The 13,145-nt window shown below is 43.3% G+C and overlaps 1 protein-coding gene across 9 annotated transcripts in view; it reads left to right on the top strand.

The window, feature by feature from the left end:
* Window positions 1–11,482: 11,482 nt before the first annotated feature.
* The window catches only part of LOC132856111 (coiled-coil domain-containing protein 136-like), a 14,727-nt gene continuing 13,064 nt past the window's right edge, over window positions 11,483–13,145 (top strand). For 2 of the 9 annotated variants that reach the window (XM_060885543.1, XM_060885540.1), the window contains exon 1: window positions 11,608–11,862. In XM_060885543.1, the coding sequence (XP_060741526.1) occupies window positions 11,802–11,862 (61 nt within the window). In that variant the 5' untranslated portion in view covers window positions 11,608–11,801. Of the gene's footprint in view, window positions 11,554–11,606; window positions 11,863–11,900; window positions 12,054–12,607; window positions 12,657–13,145 lie in introns of those variants that run through there. The other 7 variants (XM_060885541.1, XM_060885546.1, XM_060885542.1 and 4 more) reach the window with 7 other exon arrangements.

Genomic DNA, 13,145 nt, shown 5'->3' with positions numbered 1-13,145 from the left:
TTTTCAAATAAACTAGACTCCTGACTTCAACCTTCATCTTTTGTTTCTTTGTGATGACTTTTGAGTTTTCCTTGCCACTGGTGTCTCAAGCCTGCCCATTAGGAATAAATGTAAATTTTGAACTTATTAACTTTTATTATACATTTTTATATTTCAGATAAAATTGAATGGTGTGAATAAAATTTAATCTTGGACCTGAGGGTACAAGATTAAATTCAACTTCCTTCAACTTCACCTGGTCACTCAGCACCAGCTCCTTCAGTAAGAAAGCCCTAGATCTACTTAGATTAGGTTCAACTTTATTGTCAACACACATGTACAAGTACAAGACATTGAAATGCAGTTTGGCATCTAACCAGAAGTGTAATAAGCAGCAAGCGCAAGATGTACAGTATTTACAGTATGAACAGAATAATATCCAGTTGAATATGCTATGGATATGTAGGTATAGATATACATGCTATAGACATGAAATATATACGTGGTGTTACATATTATATTGACAAATATACAGGTTCTATTGACATACAGGGGTGGGTGATCATTGGGAGGAAAAAGCTGTTAGCTGAAAAATCTATGGGCAGGGTGAGAGGAGTGTTTAGGAATGCTGTGAGCTTGACACATACAGCATTTCCTTTGGATGTCTTCAATAGCTGTAAGTAGAGTTTTCACCACCCGTTGCAGTGCCTTGTGGTCTGTGGCTGTGCAGTTCCCATACCAGACTGTGACACAGTTGGTCAGGATGCTCTCATTCACACAGTGATAAAAGTTCAACAGGATGGCTGAAGACAGGTGATGTTTCTTCACTGTTCTCATGAAGAACAGGTGCTGGTGAGCTTTCTTGACCAGGCTGGAGGTGTTGGTGGTCCAGGACAGGTCCTCTGGATTCCCAGGAACTTGAGGTCTCCCTCTTGAAGTCTCGATGACCTCCTTTTGCAAACAAGCTCATCTAGCTCTTCTACATTCCCCAAAGGCTAAAAAAAGCCCATCTTCCTCCCCCCATTCTGACCATCTTCTATAGAGGGACCATTGAGATCATCCTGGGTGGCTACGTCACAGTCTGGGAGTTTATGAACTGCACCATCTCACATCATGAGACCCTGCAGCTGATAGTGAGGACAGCTGAGATGATCATCTCACTCTTCAATCTATCATGGACATTTACACCACATGCTGCATCTGCATAGCCAACAGTATTGTAGTCCTCACACACCCCTCAGACACACTCTTCACCCCACACAAACCCCTCACATACACTCTTCACCCCACAGACCCTTCAAACACACTCTTCCCCCCAAACACCCCTTACACACACTTTACCCACCACACACCCCTCAAACACATTGGCCACCCCTCACACACCCCATCACACACTCTTAACCCCACACACCCCTTACAAACACTCTTCACCCAAAACACCCTACACACACACCTCAAACACATTCTTCACCAAACACACCTCTCACACACATTCTACACCCCACACACACATTCTTCACTCCACACACCCCCACACCTCTCAAACACACTTTTCACTCCACACACCCCTCACAAACACTCTTCACTAAACACACACTTCACACCACTCAACCCACACACCACTCATTTACATTTACATTTACAGCATTTGGCAGACGCCCTTATCCAGAGCGACGTACATAAGTGCTTAAATCTCTAACATTGAATTATTAATGCTGGCTCACTAGGTTACATAATTAAGATACCATGAGTTTAAAACATTTGTTCAAAGTTACAATGAAAAAGTGTCAAAGGTTGTGTTTTTTTTTTATTTATTTATTTATTTTTTTTTTTTTAAATGCAAACGATAAGGAAAGAAGTGCTAGAAGAAGTTGAAGTGTTTCCTGAATAAGTAGGTCTTCAACCGGCTCATGAAAATAGCCAGTGACTCAGCTGTTCGGACCTCTAGGGGAAGTTCATTCCACCACCTCGGTGCCAGAACAGAGAAGAGTCTTGTAGTAAACTTCCCTCTTACCCTGAGAGATGGTGGGACCAGTGGAGCAATGCTGTAGATCTGAGGGTGTGAGGTGCAGTGTGAGGAGTGATGAGGGCTTTGAGGTAAGAGGGAGATGGTCCATTTTTGGCTTTGTAGTCCAGCATCAGTGTTTTGAATCTGATGCATGCAGCTACAGGAAGCCAGTGGAGGGATCGCAGCAGCGGGGTGGTGTGGAGAACTTTGGCAGGTTGAAAACAAGCCGGGCAGCTGCATTTTGGATCATTTGCAGAGGACGGATTGCGTTCATATGTAGACCTGCCAGCAGTGTGTTACAGTAATCCAGTCTAGAAATGACAAGAGACTGAACAAGTACCTGAGCAGCCTGTGTGGACAAAAATGGCCGAATCCTTCTAATGTTGTAGAGAAGAAACTGACATGAGCGAGTCACATTAGCAACATGAGAGGAAAAGGACAGTTGATTGTCCATGGTTACTCCAAGGTTGTGAGCTGTGGCTGTAGGTGAGATCAGATCGTTGTGCAAGCATATAGCAAGATCATGACCTGGGGATGAATCACCTGGGATGAACAGCAGTTCAGTTTTGCTAGGATTGAGCTTTAACTGATGAGCAGTCATCCATGATGAAATTTCTGCCAGACATGCTGAGATCCGATCAGAAGCTGTGGTATCTGAGGGTGGGAAAGAGAAGATAAGTTGTGTATCATCAGCATAGCAGTGGTAAGAGAACCCATGTGAGGAAATAACTTCACCAAGAGAGTGAGTATACAGGGAGAAAAGAATCTGCATGGAGCAGATGTCACTCCCCTCCATGTTACCTGATATGAACCATTCCCAAGCTGATCTGCAAATCCCAAGACTCCTGAGGGTGGACAAGAGAGTCTTGTGGTTGACCGTATCAAACGCTGATGAAGGGTCAAGAAGGATAAGGACGGATGACAGTTTGGCTGATCTAGCAGCAGTTTCTCAGAGACATCCAAAAGGGCTGTTTCTGTGGAATGAGCTGTTTAAAGCCAGACTGGTTGGGATCTTGGAGGTTGTTCTGTGAGAGATAGACAGACATGATTATAGACAATGCGTTCAAGAATTTTTGAAAGAAACGAGAGAAGTGATACCGGTCTGTAGTTACTGATGTCTGATGGATCCAGAGCAGGTTTCTTTAGGATGGGAATAACCCTTGCTCTCTTGAAAGTAGTTGGTACCTGACCAGATGCTATGGATCTATTGATGATAGTGGTAATGAAGGGCAGAGGGTCTTGCGAGATGGTCTGGAGCATAGTGGAAGGGAGTGGATCCAATGGGCAGGTGGTAAGATTGCAGGACTGGATGAGTTGTAAAATATCTTCTGCTTCTACAGTTGAGAAATGTGACAACGAAGGTGTAGGGGAATCCATACTCTGAGATGTAAGTGCAGTTGGGGCTGAAGTGAAGGTCCGGCAGATTTCTTCAATTTTCTCCTGGTAGAAAGAAGCAAAGTCTTCTGCAGTCAGGGAGGATGAAGGAGGAGGAGCCGGGGGGTTGAGCAGAGAAGAGAGGGTTCACACCCTTTACCACACACCCCTCACACACTTTTCATCCCACACACACTCTTTGCCCCACACACCCCCTCACACACACTCTACACCCCATGCACCACACTCTTCACCCCACACACCCCTCATACAAACTCTTCACCACAACCACACATTCTTCACCCCATAACACCTCACATACACTCTTCACACTGCCATCTGGAAAAAGGAAAAAAGTTTCTTCAGACTCAGGCCATCAGACTCCTCATGTCACATTTCTATATATAGTTGAAATGACAAAAGATTCTCCACTTGACTTTCTACTGTAGTTTTTACTTCCTTTACAGTTGATTAAAGACATGTCTTTTTAGCCAGGCATACACATAATACATCCCAATACCTTGTACTCAAGTGCATCTGTTCACATGCACATTGTCATCTTGTGCTTTCTAATTTCATGAACAGCAGCTAATTCTTGTTTAATTTCGTCTCTTTCTACCTCTGGATGCCCATCTCAAGGTCTTTAGGAATTGTAGCAGCTCCAGTTGATTCCACTTCAAGAAGATTCGGAAACTTTGTGACCTCTTAATTAATAAACAGAATAATTTCGATATTTCTTCTTCACTGAACATTTGAAGGCTGTGGCATGGAGGAGTTAACTCAGATGTTTTGCTAATTTATTAGTTGCCCATGAATTACTGTATACAACTGTAGAAAGGAAATTATTAATAATCAAGATGGTAATTCACACTCTCTGTGTTCATTATAATTTATATTTACACTCTCTGGTGTCACAACATATCATCTCATAACATCTCATGGAGTTTTTCCTTGCCACTATCACCTTAGGCTTATTCATTAAAGAGTAATACAAATAAATTTAAATATTAGTCTAATATTAAATTTTGAACTTTTGTTTTTCTGTATTTCTTATGTTCTGTAGAGTTGCTTTGAGACAGTATCCATTGTTAAATGTGCTATACAAATAAAAATTAAATTGAGTTGAATTTGTTTCACTGCAGTTTTTCTGTTGGAGTGGATCTTATGTGTCACTGTGAAAGGGTTTGATTGGACACAGATTAAATTAAAAAGTATTTTTTTTATCGTTTTATATGCTGTCTTATTTGTCTACATTTACAACAGTTTGTAACATTATGTTTAATGCTCCACTTGTGTGTGCATGTGTGTGTATAATTAATAAGCAAGGGGAGAGTGATTCTCATCATGTTGGCATGACGACGAGAAGAACAGGGAGACAGGGATGAGGGCAGAAACCACTGTGTGTTTGTATGTGTGTGTTTGTGTGTGTGTGTGTGTGTGTCTTTCATTTGTAGTGTATTAATTGGGCTGTCCTATTAGCTTCACTATATAATCATGTTTATTGTGTATAGTACACAAATCCTGCATTCTCTCTCTAATTATATATTTCTTTCTATGTAGGTAGCAGTGCCTGTGTCCAGTAGCAGTGAGGTGTTGAATTGTTTTCAATGCTAAAACACAAATATTCATCATGTCATTTTTCCAATATAAAATTGCAATCTTCTTTTTGTCATGTTCATTTCACTTCACGTTGCCTAGCAACAATCCAGTGCGAAAGGAAAGCCAGGGGTTAAATGGTTTCAGGAAGCTGGTTGTCTGTTTTTTTCATGTGAGAGAGAAATGTTCTCAGTAAATGTGTAATGTTATCAGAATCAGAATCAGAATCAGATTTATTGGCCAAGTGTGTTGACACACACAAGGAATTTGGTTCCAGCAGTTTGTGACTCTCAAAGGTACTGACATAAATAACACAATACTATACAAGAAAACAATGCAGACGATGAGATACAATATAGACAGAATGAGTATAAAATATGCATACAGAATGAATAAAATATATAAAATATGAATATGGAATATGAACGATCAGTTATGTACATGAAGTGTGGGAGTGCAAATAACAATATTATGCAATATGCTTTTTGTGCAATATATAGCAGCGGTAGTGTGTAATATATACAGATGATGTGATGACTGACAGTCCTGATAATGCAGCACTTATGATAAGAAGCAGTGAATATAATTATGGTGAGGTGTTAATCAGGGTGATTGTCTGGGGAAAGAAACTGTTCCTGTGTCTGACAGTTTTAGTAAACAAAGTTCTGTAGCATCTGAGAGAAGGGAGGAGCTGAAAGAGGTTGTGTCCAGGGTGTGAAGGGTCAGTAGTGATTTTTACTGCCCGGTTTCTGGTTCTTGTGTCGTACAAGTCCTGGAGAGTGGGCAGGGGGGCACCAATTATTTTTTCTGCTGTTCTAACCATGCGTTGCGGTCTGTTTCTGTCCTGTTTTGTTGCTGCACCAAACTAGATGGTGATGGATGTGCACAGGACAGATTCTATGACTGCAGTGTAGAACAGCATCAACAGCTCCTGTGGCAGACCAAACTTCCTTAATTGACGTAGAAAGTACATCCTCTGCTGGGCCTTTTTGATGATGGAGTTTATGTTGCACTCCCATTTCAGGTCTTGGGAAATGGTAGTGCCCAGAAACTTAAAGGCCTCCACAGATGACACCGGGCTGTTGGATATTGTGAGGGGGAGTAGTGTTGAGGGGTCTTTCCTAAAGTCCACTATCATCTCCACAGTTTTGAGGGTGTTTAGCTCCAGACTGTTCTGACTGCACTATAGCACCAGCCGCTTCACCTCCTGTCGGTATGCAGATTCATCGCCATCTTGGATGAGACCAATGAGCATAGTATCATCTGCAAACTTCAGGAGTTTAACAGTTGGGTCAGTTGAAGTGCAGTCATTAGTGTAGAGGGAGAATAGCAGTGGGGAGAGGACACATCCCTGTGGAGCACCAGTGCTGATTGTCCGAATGCTGGAGGTGACACCTCCCAGTCTCACCTGTTGTTTCCTGTCTGTCAGGAAGCTGGTGATCCACTGACAGATGGAAGGGGTATAGTGAGCCTTAGGAATTTGGAGTGAAGAATTTCCGGAATTATAGTATTAAAAGCCGAACTAAAGTCAACAAACAGAATCCGGGCCTATGTCCCTGGGCAGTCCAGGTGTTGCAGAATGTAGTGCAGTCCAATGTTGACTGCGTCGTCGACTGACCTGTTTGCACAGTAGGCAAACTGTAGGGGATACAGCATCTGTTCTGTGACAGACTTTAGGTGGGCCAATACCAGCTGTTCAAAGGTCTTCATGACAACAGATGTCAGAGCGACAGGCCTGTAGTCATTCAGTCCAGTGATGGAGGGTTTCTTGGGGACCGGGACGATTGTGGAGAGTTTAAAGCAGGAGGGGACTTCACACAGCTCCAGAGATCTGTTGAAGATAATGGTGAAAATAAGAGCCAGTTGATCAGCACATGCTTTGAGACAGGAGGGGGAGACCCCGTCTGGGCCAGGGGCTTTCCTTGTCTTCTGTCTCTGAAAGAGCCGATTCACATCCTCTTCACAAATCGTGAGTGCAACTTGAGTGCTGGGAGGAGTTGTTAATGGGGTTCCCAGAGGTGTGATGTCAGTCAGTGTGCTGGGTTGGATGGGAGGTGTGAAGATGCTGTTCTCAAACCTGCAGTAGAAGGTGTTGAGGTTGTCAGCCAGGTCTTTGTTTGCTTCAGATGGCGATGGGGGGCGACTCTTGCAGTTTGTGATGTCTTGCAGGCCTTTCCACACTGACTCAGGGTTCTTATCTGAAAATCTGCTTTTCAGCTTTTCAGAGTAGCTTCTTTTGGCTACTCTGATCTCCTTTTTCAGTAGGTTCCTGGCCTGCTTATACAGAGTTTTGTCTCCCCCTCTGTAGGCATCTTCCTTGGCTTGTCGAAGTTTTTTGAGTTTGGCTGTGAACCATGGCTTGTTGTTACTGTATTTGCAGAAGGTTTTGGTTGGCACACAAACGTCTTCACAAAAACTGATGTACGATGTCACAGTGTCAGGCAGTTCATCCAGGCTGTCAGTTCCAGCCTCAAAGATACTCCAATCAGTGCAGTCAAAACAGTCTTGTAGCTTTGCCTCACTGGTCCATCTCTTCACTGTTTTTACTACAGGCTTAGTAGATTTTAGTTTCTGCCTGTATGTTGGAATAAGATGGACCAAACAGTGATCAGAGTTCCCCAAGGCTGCCCTGGGTACAGAGCGATATGCATCCTTAAGAACTGTGTAGCAATGATCCAGTGTATTTTTCTCCCTTGTGGGACAATTTATATGCTGTCTGTATTTTGGACGTTCAAGTGTTAGTTTTGCCCTGTTAAAGTCACCAAGAATAAAAAAAAGAGAATCCGGATTATTTTGCTCCAAGCCAGATATTTGGTTTGCCAGGTTTTGCAGTGCATCACCCACGTTGGCCTGCGGTGGGATGTAAACTCCGGTCAGGATGAATGAGGAGAATTCCCGTGGTGAATAAAAGGGTTTACAGTTAATGAACATTGATTCCAGGTTTGGGCTGCAGTATTTATTCAGCACTGTGACATCTGTACACCAACGTTCATTAATGTAGAAGCAGATTCCGCCGCCTTTCACTTTACCCGATAGCTCCATTACGCAATCTGCGTGGTGTAAGTGGAAGCACGAGAGAAGTAATCCACTGTACGGGATTGAGTGACTGAGCCAAGTTTCAGTAAAACAGAGAGCAGCGGAGCGTGAAAAGTCCTTGTTTGTTCCGTTGAGAAGAAACAGCTCGTCCATTTTGGCAGTGAGCGGAGGTTCGCCAGGTCAATCGATGGGAGCGCAGTTTTAAATCCCCTCTGTCGCAGCTTCACTAGCGCACCGGTGCGCTTCCCTCGCTGGTGTCTCCTCCATGTACCATAGAGCACAGCTGCTCCTCCAACTAAGATTTCAAAAAAACTATCCAGGTTTGTCAAAACTGGTGAAAAGTTGTCTGGAGTGAACTGCCCAATGTTAAGCAGTTCTTCTCTAGTGTAAGTTATCACGGTAGGGTAAGCTGACACACAGAAAGTAAACAAAAAGAAAGAAAGTACTAGAGAGAGTCGTGCCGAGGCAGCCATCTGCGGCGATATCTTGGATACACATGTTATGTTACTTTATTACATGGCATTATTGTCTGCCTCCTTATAATTTACTTTCAAATAAAAAAATAAATAAATGGCAAAAACAAACAAACAAAAAAACAATAAGATACAGAGCTGTCTCTACAGACCTGTCACTGTGGACCTGTCTGTTACTACAGACCTGTCTCTACAGACCTATCACTACAGACCTGTCACTACAGACCTGTCTCTACAGACCTGTCACTACAGACCTGTCTCTACAGACCTGTCACTGTGGACCTGTCTGTTACTACAGACCTGTCTCTACAGACCTATAACTACAGACCTGTCACTACAGACCTGTCTCTACAGACCTGTCACTGTGGACCTGTCTGTCACTACAGACCTGTCACTACAGACCTGTCTCTACAGACCTGTCACTGTGGACCTGTCTGTCACTACAGACCTGACACTACAGACCTGTCTTTACAGACCTGTCTGTCACCACAGGACTGTCTCTACAGACCTGTCTCACTACAGACCTGTCTCAACAGACCTGTCACTACAGACCTCTCTCTACAAACCTGTCTCTACAGACCTGTCACTTAAGACCTATCTAGTTACTACAGACTTGTCTCTACAGACCTGTCTGTCCAGACCTGTCTGTCATTACAGACCTGTCTCTACAGACCTGTCTCTACAGACCTGTCTGTCACTACAGACCTGTCTCAACAGACCTGTCTCTACAGACCTGTCACTGTGGACCTGTCTTTCACTATAGACCTGTCTCAACAGACCTATCACTACAGATCTTTCTGTCACTACAGATCTGTCTCAACAGACTTGTCACTACAGACCTGTCTCAACAGATCTATCACTACAGACCTGTCTGTCACTACAGATCTGTCTCAACAGACTTGTCACTACAGACCTGTCTCAACAGACCTATCACTACAGACCTGTCTGTCACTACAGACCTGTCTTTACAGACCTGTCACTACAGACCTGTCTCCACAGACCTGTCTCTACAGACCTGTCTGTCATTACAGACTTGTCTCTACAGACCTGTCTGTCACTACAGACCTGTCTGTCACTACAGACCTGTCTCAACAGACCTGTCTGTCACTACAGACCTGTCTCTACAGATCTGTCTCAACAGACCTGTCACTTCAGATCTGTCACTGCAGACTTGTCTCTACAGACCTGTCACTACAGACCTGTCACTAAAGACTTGTCTAGTCACTACAGACTTGTCTCTACAGACCTGTCACTACAGACCTGTCTCTACAGACCTGTCTGTAACTACAGACCTGCCACTAAAGACCTGTCTAGTCACTACAGACCTGTCACTGTGGAACTGTCTTCACAGACCTGTCAATTTCCTCTCTATCCTTTACAAATTCTTTTATGTCACAGACCTGTCACTACAGACCTGTCTCTACAGACCTGTCTTTACAGACCTGTCTTTACAGACCTGTCATTACAGACCTGTCACTACAGACCTGTCTGTCACTACAGACCTGTCTCTAAAGACCTGTCTGTCACTACAGACCCGTCTCTAAAGACCTGTCTGTCACTACAGACCTGTCTCAACAGACCTGTCACTTCAGATCTGTCACTGTGGGCCTGTCTTCACAGACCTGTCAATTTCCTCTCTATCCTTTACAAATCCCTTAAAAGAGCTGTTTTTAATCAACTGTTCAGGTTTCTTACACAGAACAACCTGCTGGTCACCAAACTTTTTGCCATCAAAGGAAGCCATTGCACCGAGTTTGTTTTCCATTATTGAAGCCTTATGACTACCAAGATCAATATCACGATTATCTGAACACATCTTAATTGGCCTCTCTGTTGCATTTGACACTTGAACAATCAGATCCTCCTGTCAGTTCTCTCCAGTCTAGACATCATAGGAATTTCTCTTCATTTCTCAGGTAGATCCTTTAAGGTATCATGAAGGAGAGGGGTGTCTTAATCTCAGCAACTTACAACATGGGATCCCAAGTGGTCACATCTCTGGTGCCTTCGAGTCTCATGCCTTCTTTTTCACACCTATGCTGATGACACTCTAATCTACTACTCTATCTCTATTGTTTTTCCAGCTTGTCGATCCATTGATCACAGCACACAGACACATCTCAATCTGGATGAAATTCAGAATGCAGCAGCACATCTTGTTTTCAAGCAACTTCATCTCCATCTACTGTCTTCCTGTAGCTGCCTGCATCAAATTGAAGGCCTGCTTACATACAACACCTTGTCTGGAACAGCACACCCTCACCTCAATGAGGTTATCACAACCATGATCAGTTAACGATTAACACCTAGTAACTCCTGCCTCAATCTCAATCCTGCCTAGAACCATTACTGTTGATGAGACTAATCACAGTACATCTGCAAATGTTATCCAACTCACAGATGCATCACTGGAAACTTGTTAGTTTAGAGTAAATATGAGGTGGTGAGGGGACACAAACTTGTGGTGTTCCTGTGATCAGATCAGAAATATTCTGTCTTGTGATGAGTATGATGCCTCTGATACCACATGAGGTACCACAAGGTTAGACCATCTGTCCCTCCTTAGTTTATTAACACATTTTACTCACAAATTCTTTTGTCACAAATACAAAAAAATCCTGAGACTGACAGCTACACAGACCACACCTCATTCTTTTACATCTGTTCATTCCATCTAAGTTCACTCAATCTTTACACACGTATACTCAACACATTGCATAACAGCATATTGACCAACACACACACACACACACACACACATTTTTGTATACACATGCACTTCCTGTGACTCTCACAGCAGCAACCAGAGAGAAAGTGATTGTTTCCAGATTTCCCATGACCTCCTAAAGGGTTAATGCACGCTTTGCCCCTTTGGAAGTGTGTGTGTGTGTGTGTGTGTGTGTGTGTGTGTGCGCGTGCGTACGTGCATGTGAGTATCTGTGTGTGTAAATCTGAGCAGTCCATTTCTGTTGTGTTGCGCAGATAAGACTGCAACTGTGTGTTGAAACCAAAGAGATTGTGAAAAATGGAAAGAGAGAAAGCGAGAGAGTAGATTTAGTGCTATGAAGAAAGAAACCCACATCTACGGTAAATATACAAGAGACATACAGGAAGAAAGAGAGAAAGAACGTGTGAAAGTGAAAACAACAGCAAGGAAATGAAATGTAGCCGGAAGAGTTTAGATCTCTCTCTCACTCCCTCTGTTTTTCTCTCTCTCTCTCCCACGCTGTATCAGATTCATGATCTACACTGTGTAGTGTGTGTGCGTGTTTTTCTATCCTTCCCCTTTGACTGTGTGTAGGCGGGTGTGTGTGAGGACTCCGTCCCTCTCCTCCATGAAAACCATGGATGGATTGCGTCTGCCACCACTTATAGAGGAAGTACTGGACTCCACAGGTACGACACACATACGCACACACACACACACACACATATTGGGTTTAGCAGTACAGTAGTTGAAAGACAGACAGAGACTGTGTGTGTGAGAGAGAGAGAGAGAGAGAGAGAGAGAGAAGGAAGGAAGGTGGATACACTGAGGTCTTCGTACAGCTGGATGTTTACGAGATATGATTGACTCCTCTGAGCAGGTGTGTGTGTGTGTGTGTGTGTGTGTGTGTGTCTTCTCTCAGGAAACTGTAATAGAATGTGCTTTTTAATTCTGTAATCCCTGTTGTATCAGGGAAGCACAATGGACTTCAACACCCATACACATACACACGAACACATACACGTGCACACACACAGACATGTACACACATACGCACACACATTCACATGGTCAGACGGTTGGAATGTAGAAGAACAGTGATGTCATTGTTAGCAGGGCAGCTGAGCTGGTGTACGGAGTGTGTTGTGTTCTGACTCTTCCAACAGACCTTTAGGGTTCTACTGGTTCTACCAGGGAACATTTATGTTTTAAGAATCCTGTTATGTTTCACTGATGAGAGAATCTCAGAGAGAGAGTAGCATAGTGGTGTTCCTAATCTCTTTACATCCAGCGTTGCAGTGATCTACTGGATGTTCTGTACAGAATGTGTAGAATTGTGGAATTGACTTTGAAATATTATCACACTGACTATTAAGAGTGGGATGAACTGATGATTTGACTCAAAGCAGATGATCCAGACTTGAACTTGGTGTTAAGATCTCCCAGAAGCTGCTGTAGACATTACGTCCTCCATCATTCAGCTGTAAGGAGTTTATCGTCATTACAATACAAGAAATTTATTATCATTAAGCTACTCTTTAAAATTACCTGTTTGTGTTTCAGGATAATTTCTACTGGGATAGAAACAGTTAATGTTCTTTTACTGTGATGTATTAACACATACAGTGATGATTTTCAGATTTGTGTGAAACCTTTAGTGTGTGTGTGTACATGTGTGTGTAGTTGGGGGTAGTGTTATAAATACTAAGTGCAGAAATGGTGATGGGAGTGTGTGGGTGCAAACAGGTACAATAACAAGATGTGTGTGTGGGAGAGAGAGGGAGAGAGGGAGAGAGAGAGAGAGAGAGAGAGAGAGAGAGAGAGAGAGAGAGAGAGAGACACAGAGAGAGACAGAGAGAGAGAGAGAGAGAGAGAGAGAGAGAGAGAGAGAGATAGACACAGAGAGAGACAGAGAGAGAGAGAGAGAGAGATAGACACAGAGAGAGACAGAGAGAGAGAGAGAGAGAGAGAG

This window comes from Tachysurus vachellii, chromosome 13 (genome assembly GCF_030014155.1).
Source record: "Tachysurus vachellii isolate PV-2020 chromosome 13, HZAU_Pvac_v1, whole genome shotgun sequence".
NCBI lineage: Eukaryota > Metazoa > Chordata > Actinopteri > Siluriformes > Bagridae > Tachysurus > Tachysurus vachellii.
The sequence above is the reverse complement of the archived record's forward strand: the minus strand, read 5'-3'. Positions and strand labels throughout refer to the sequence as shown.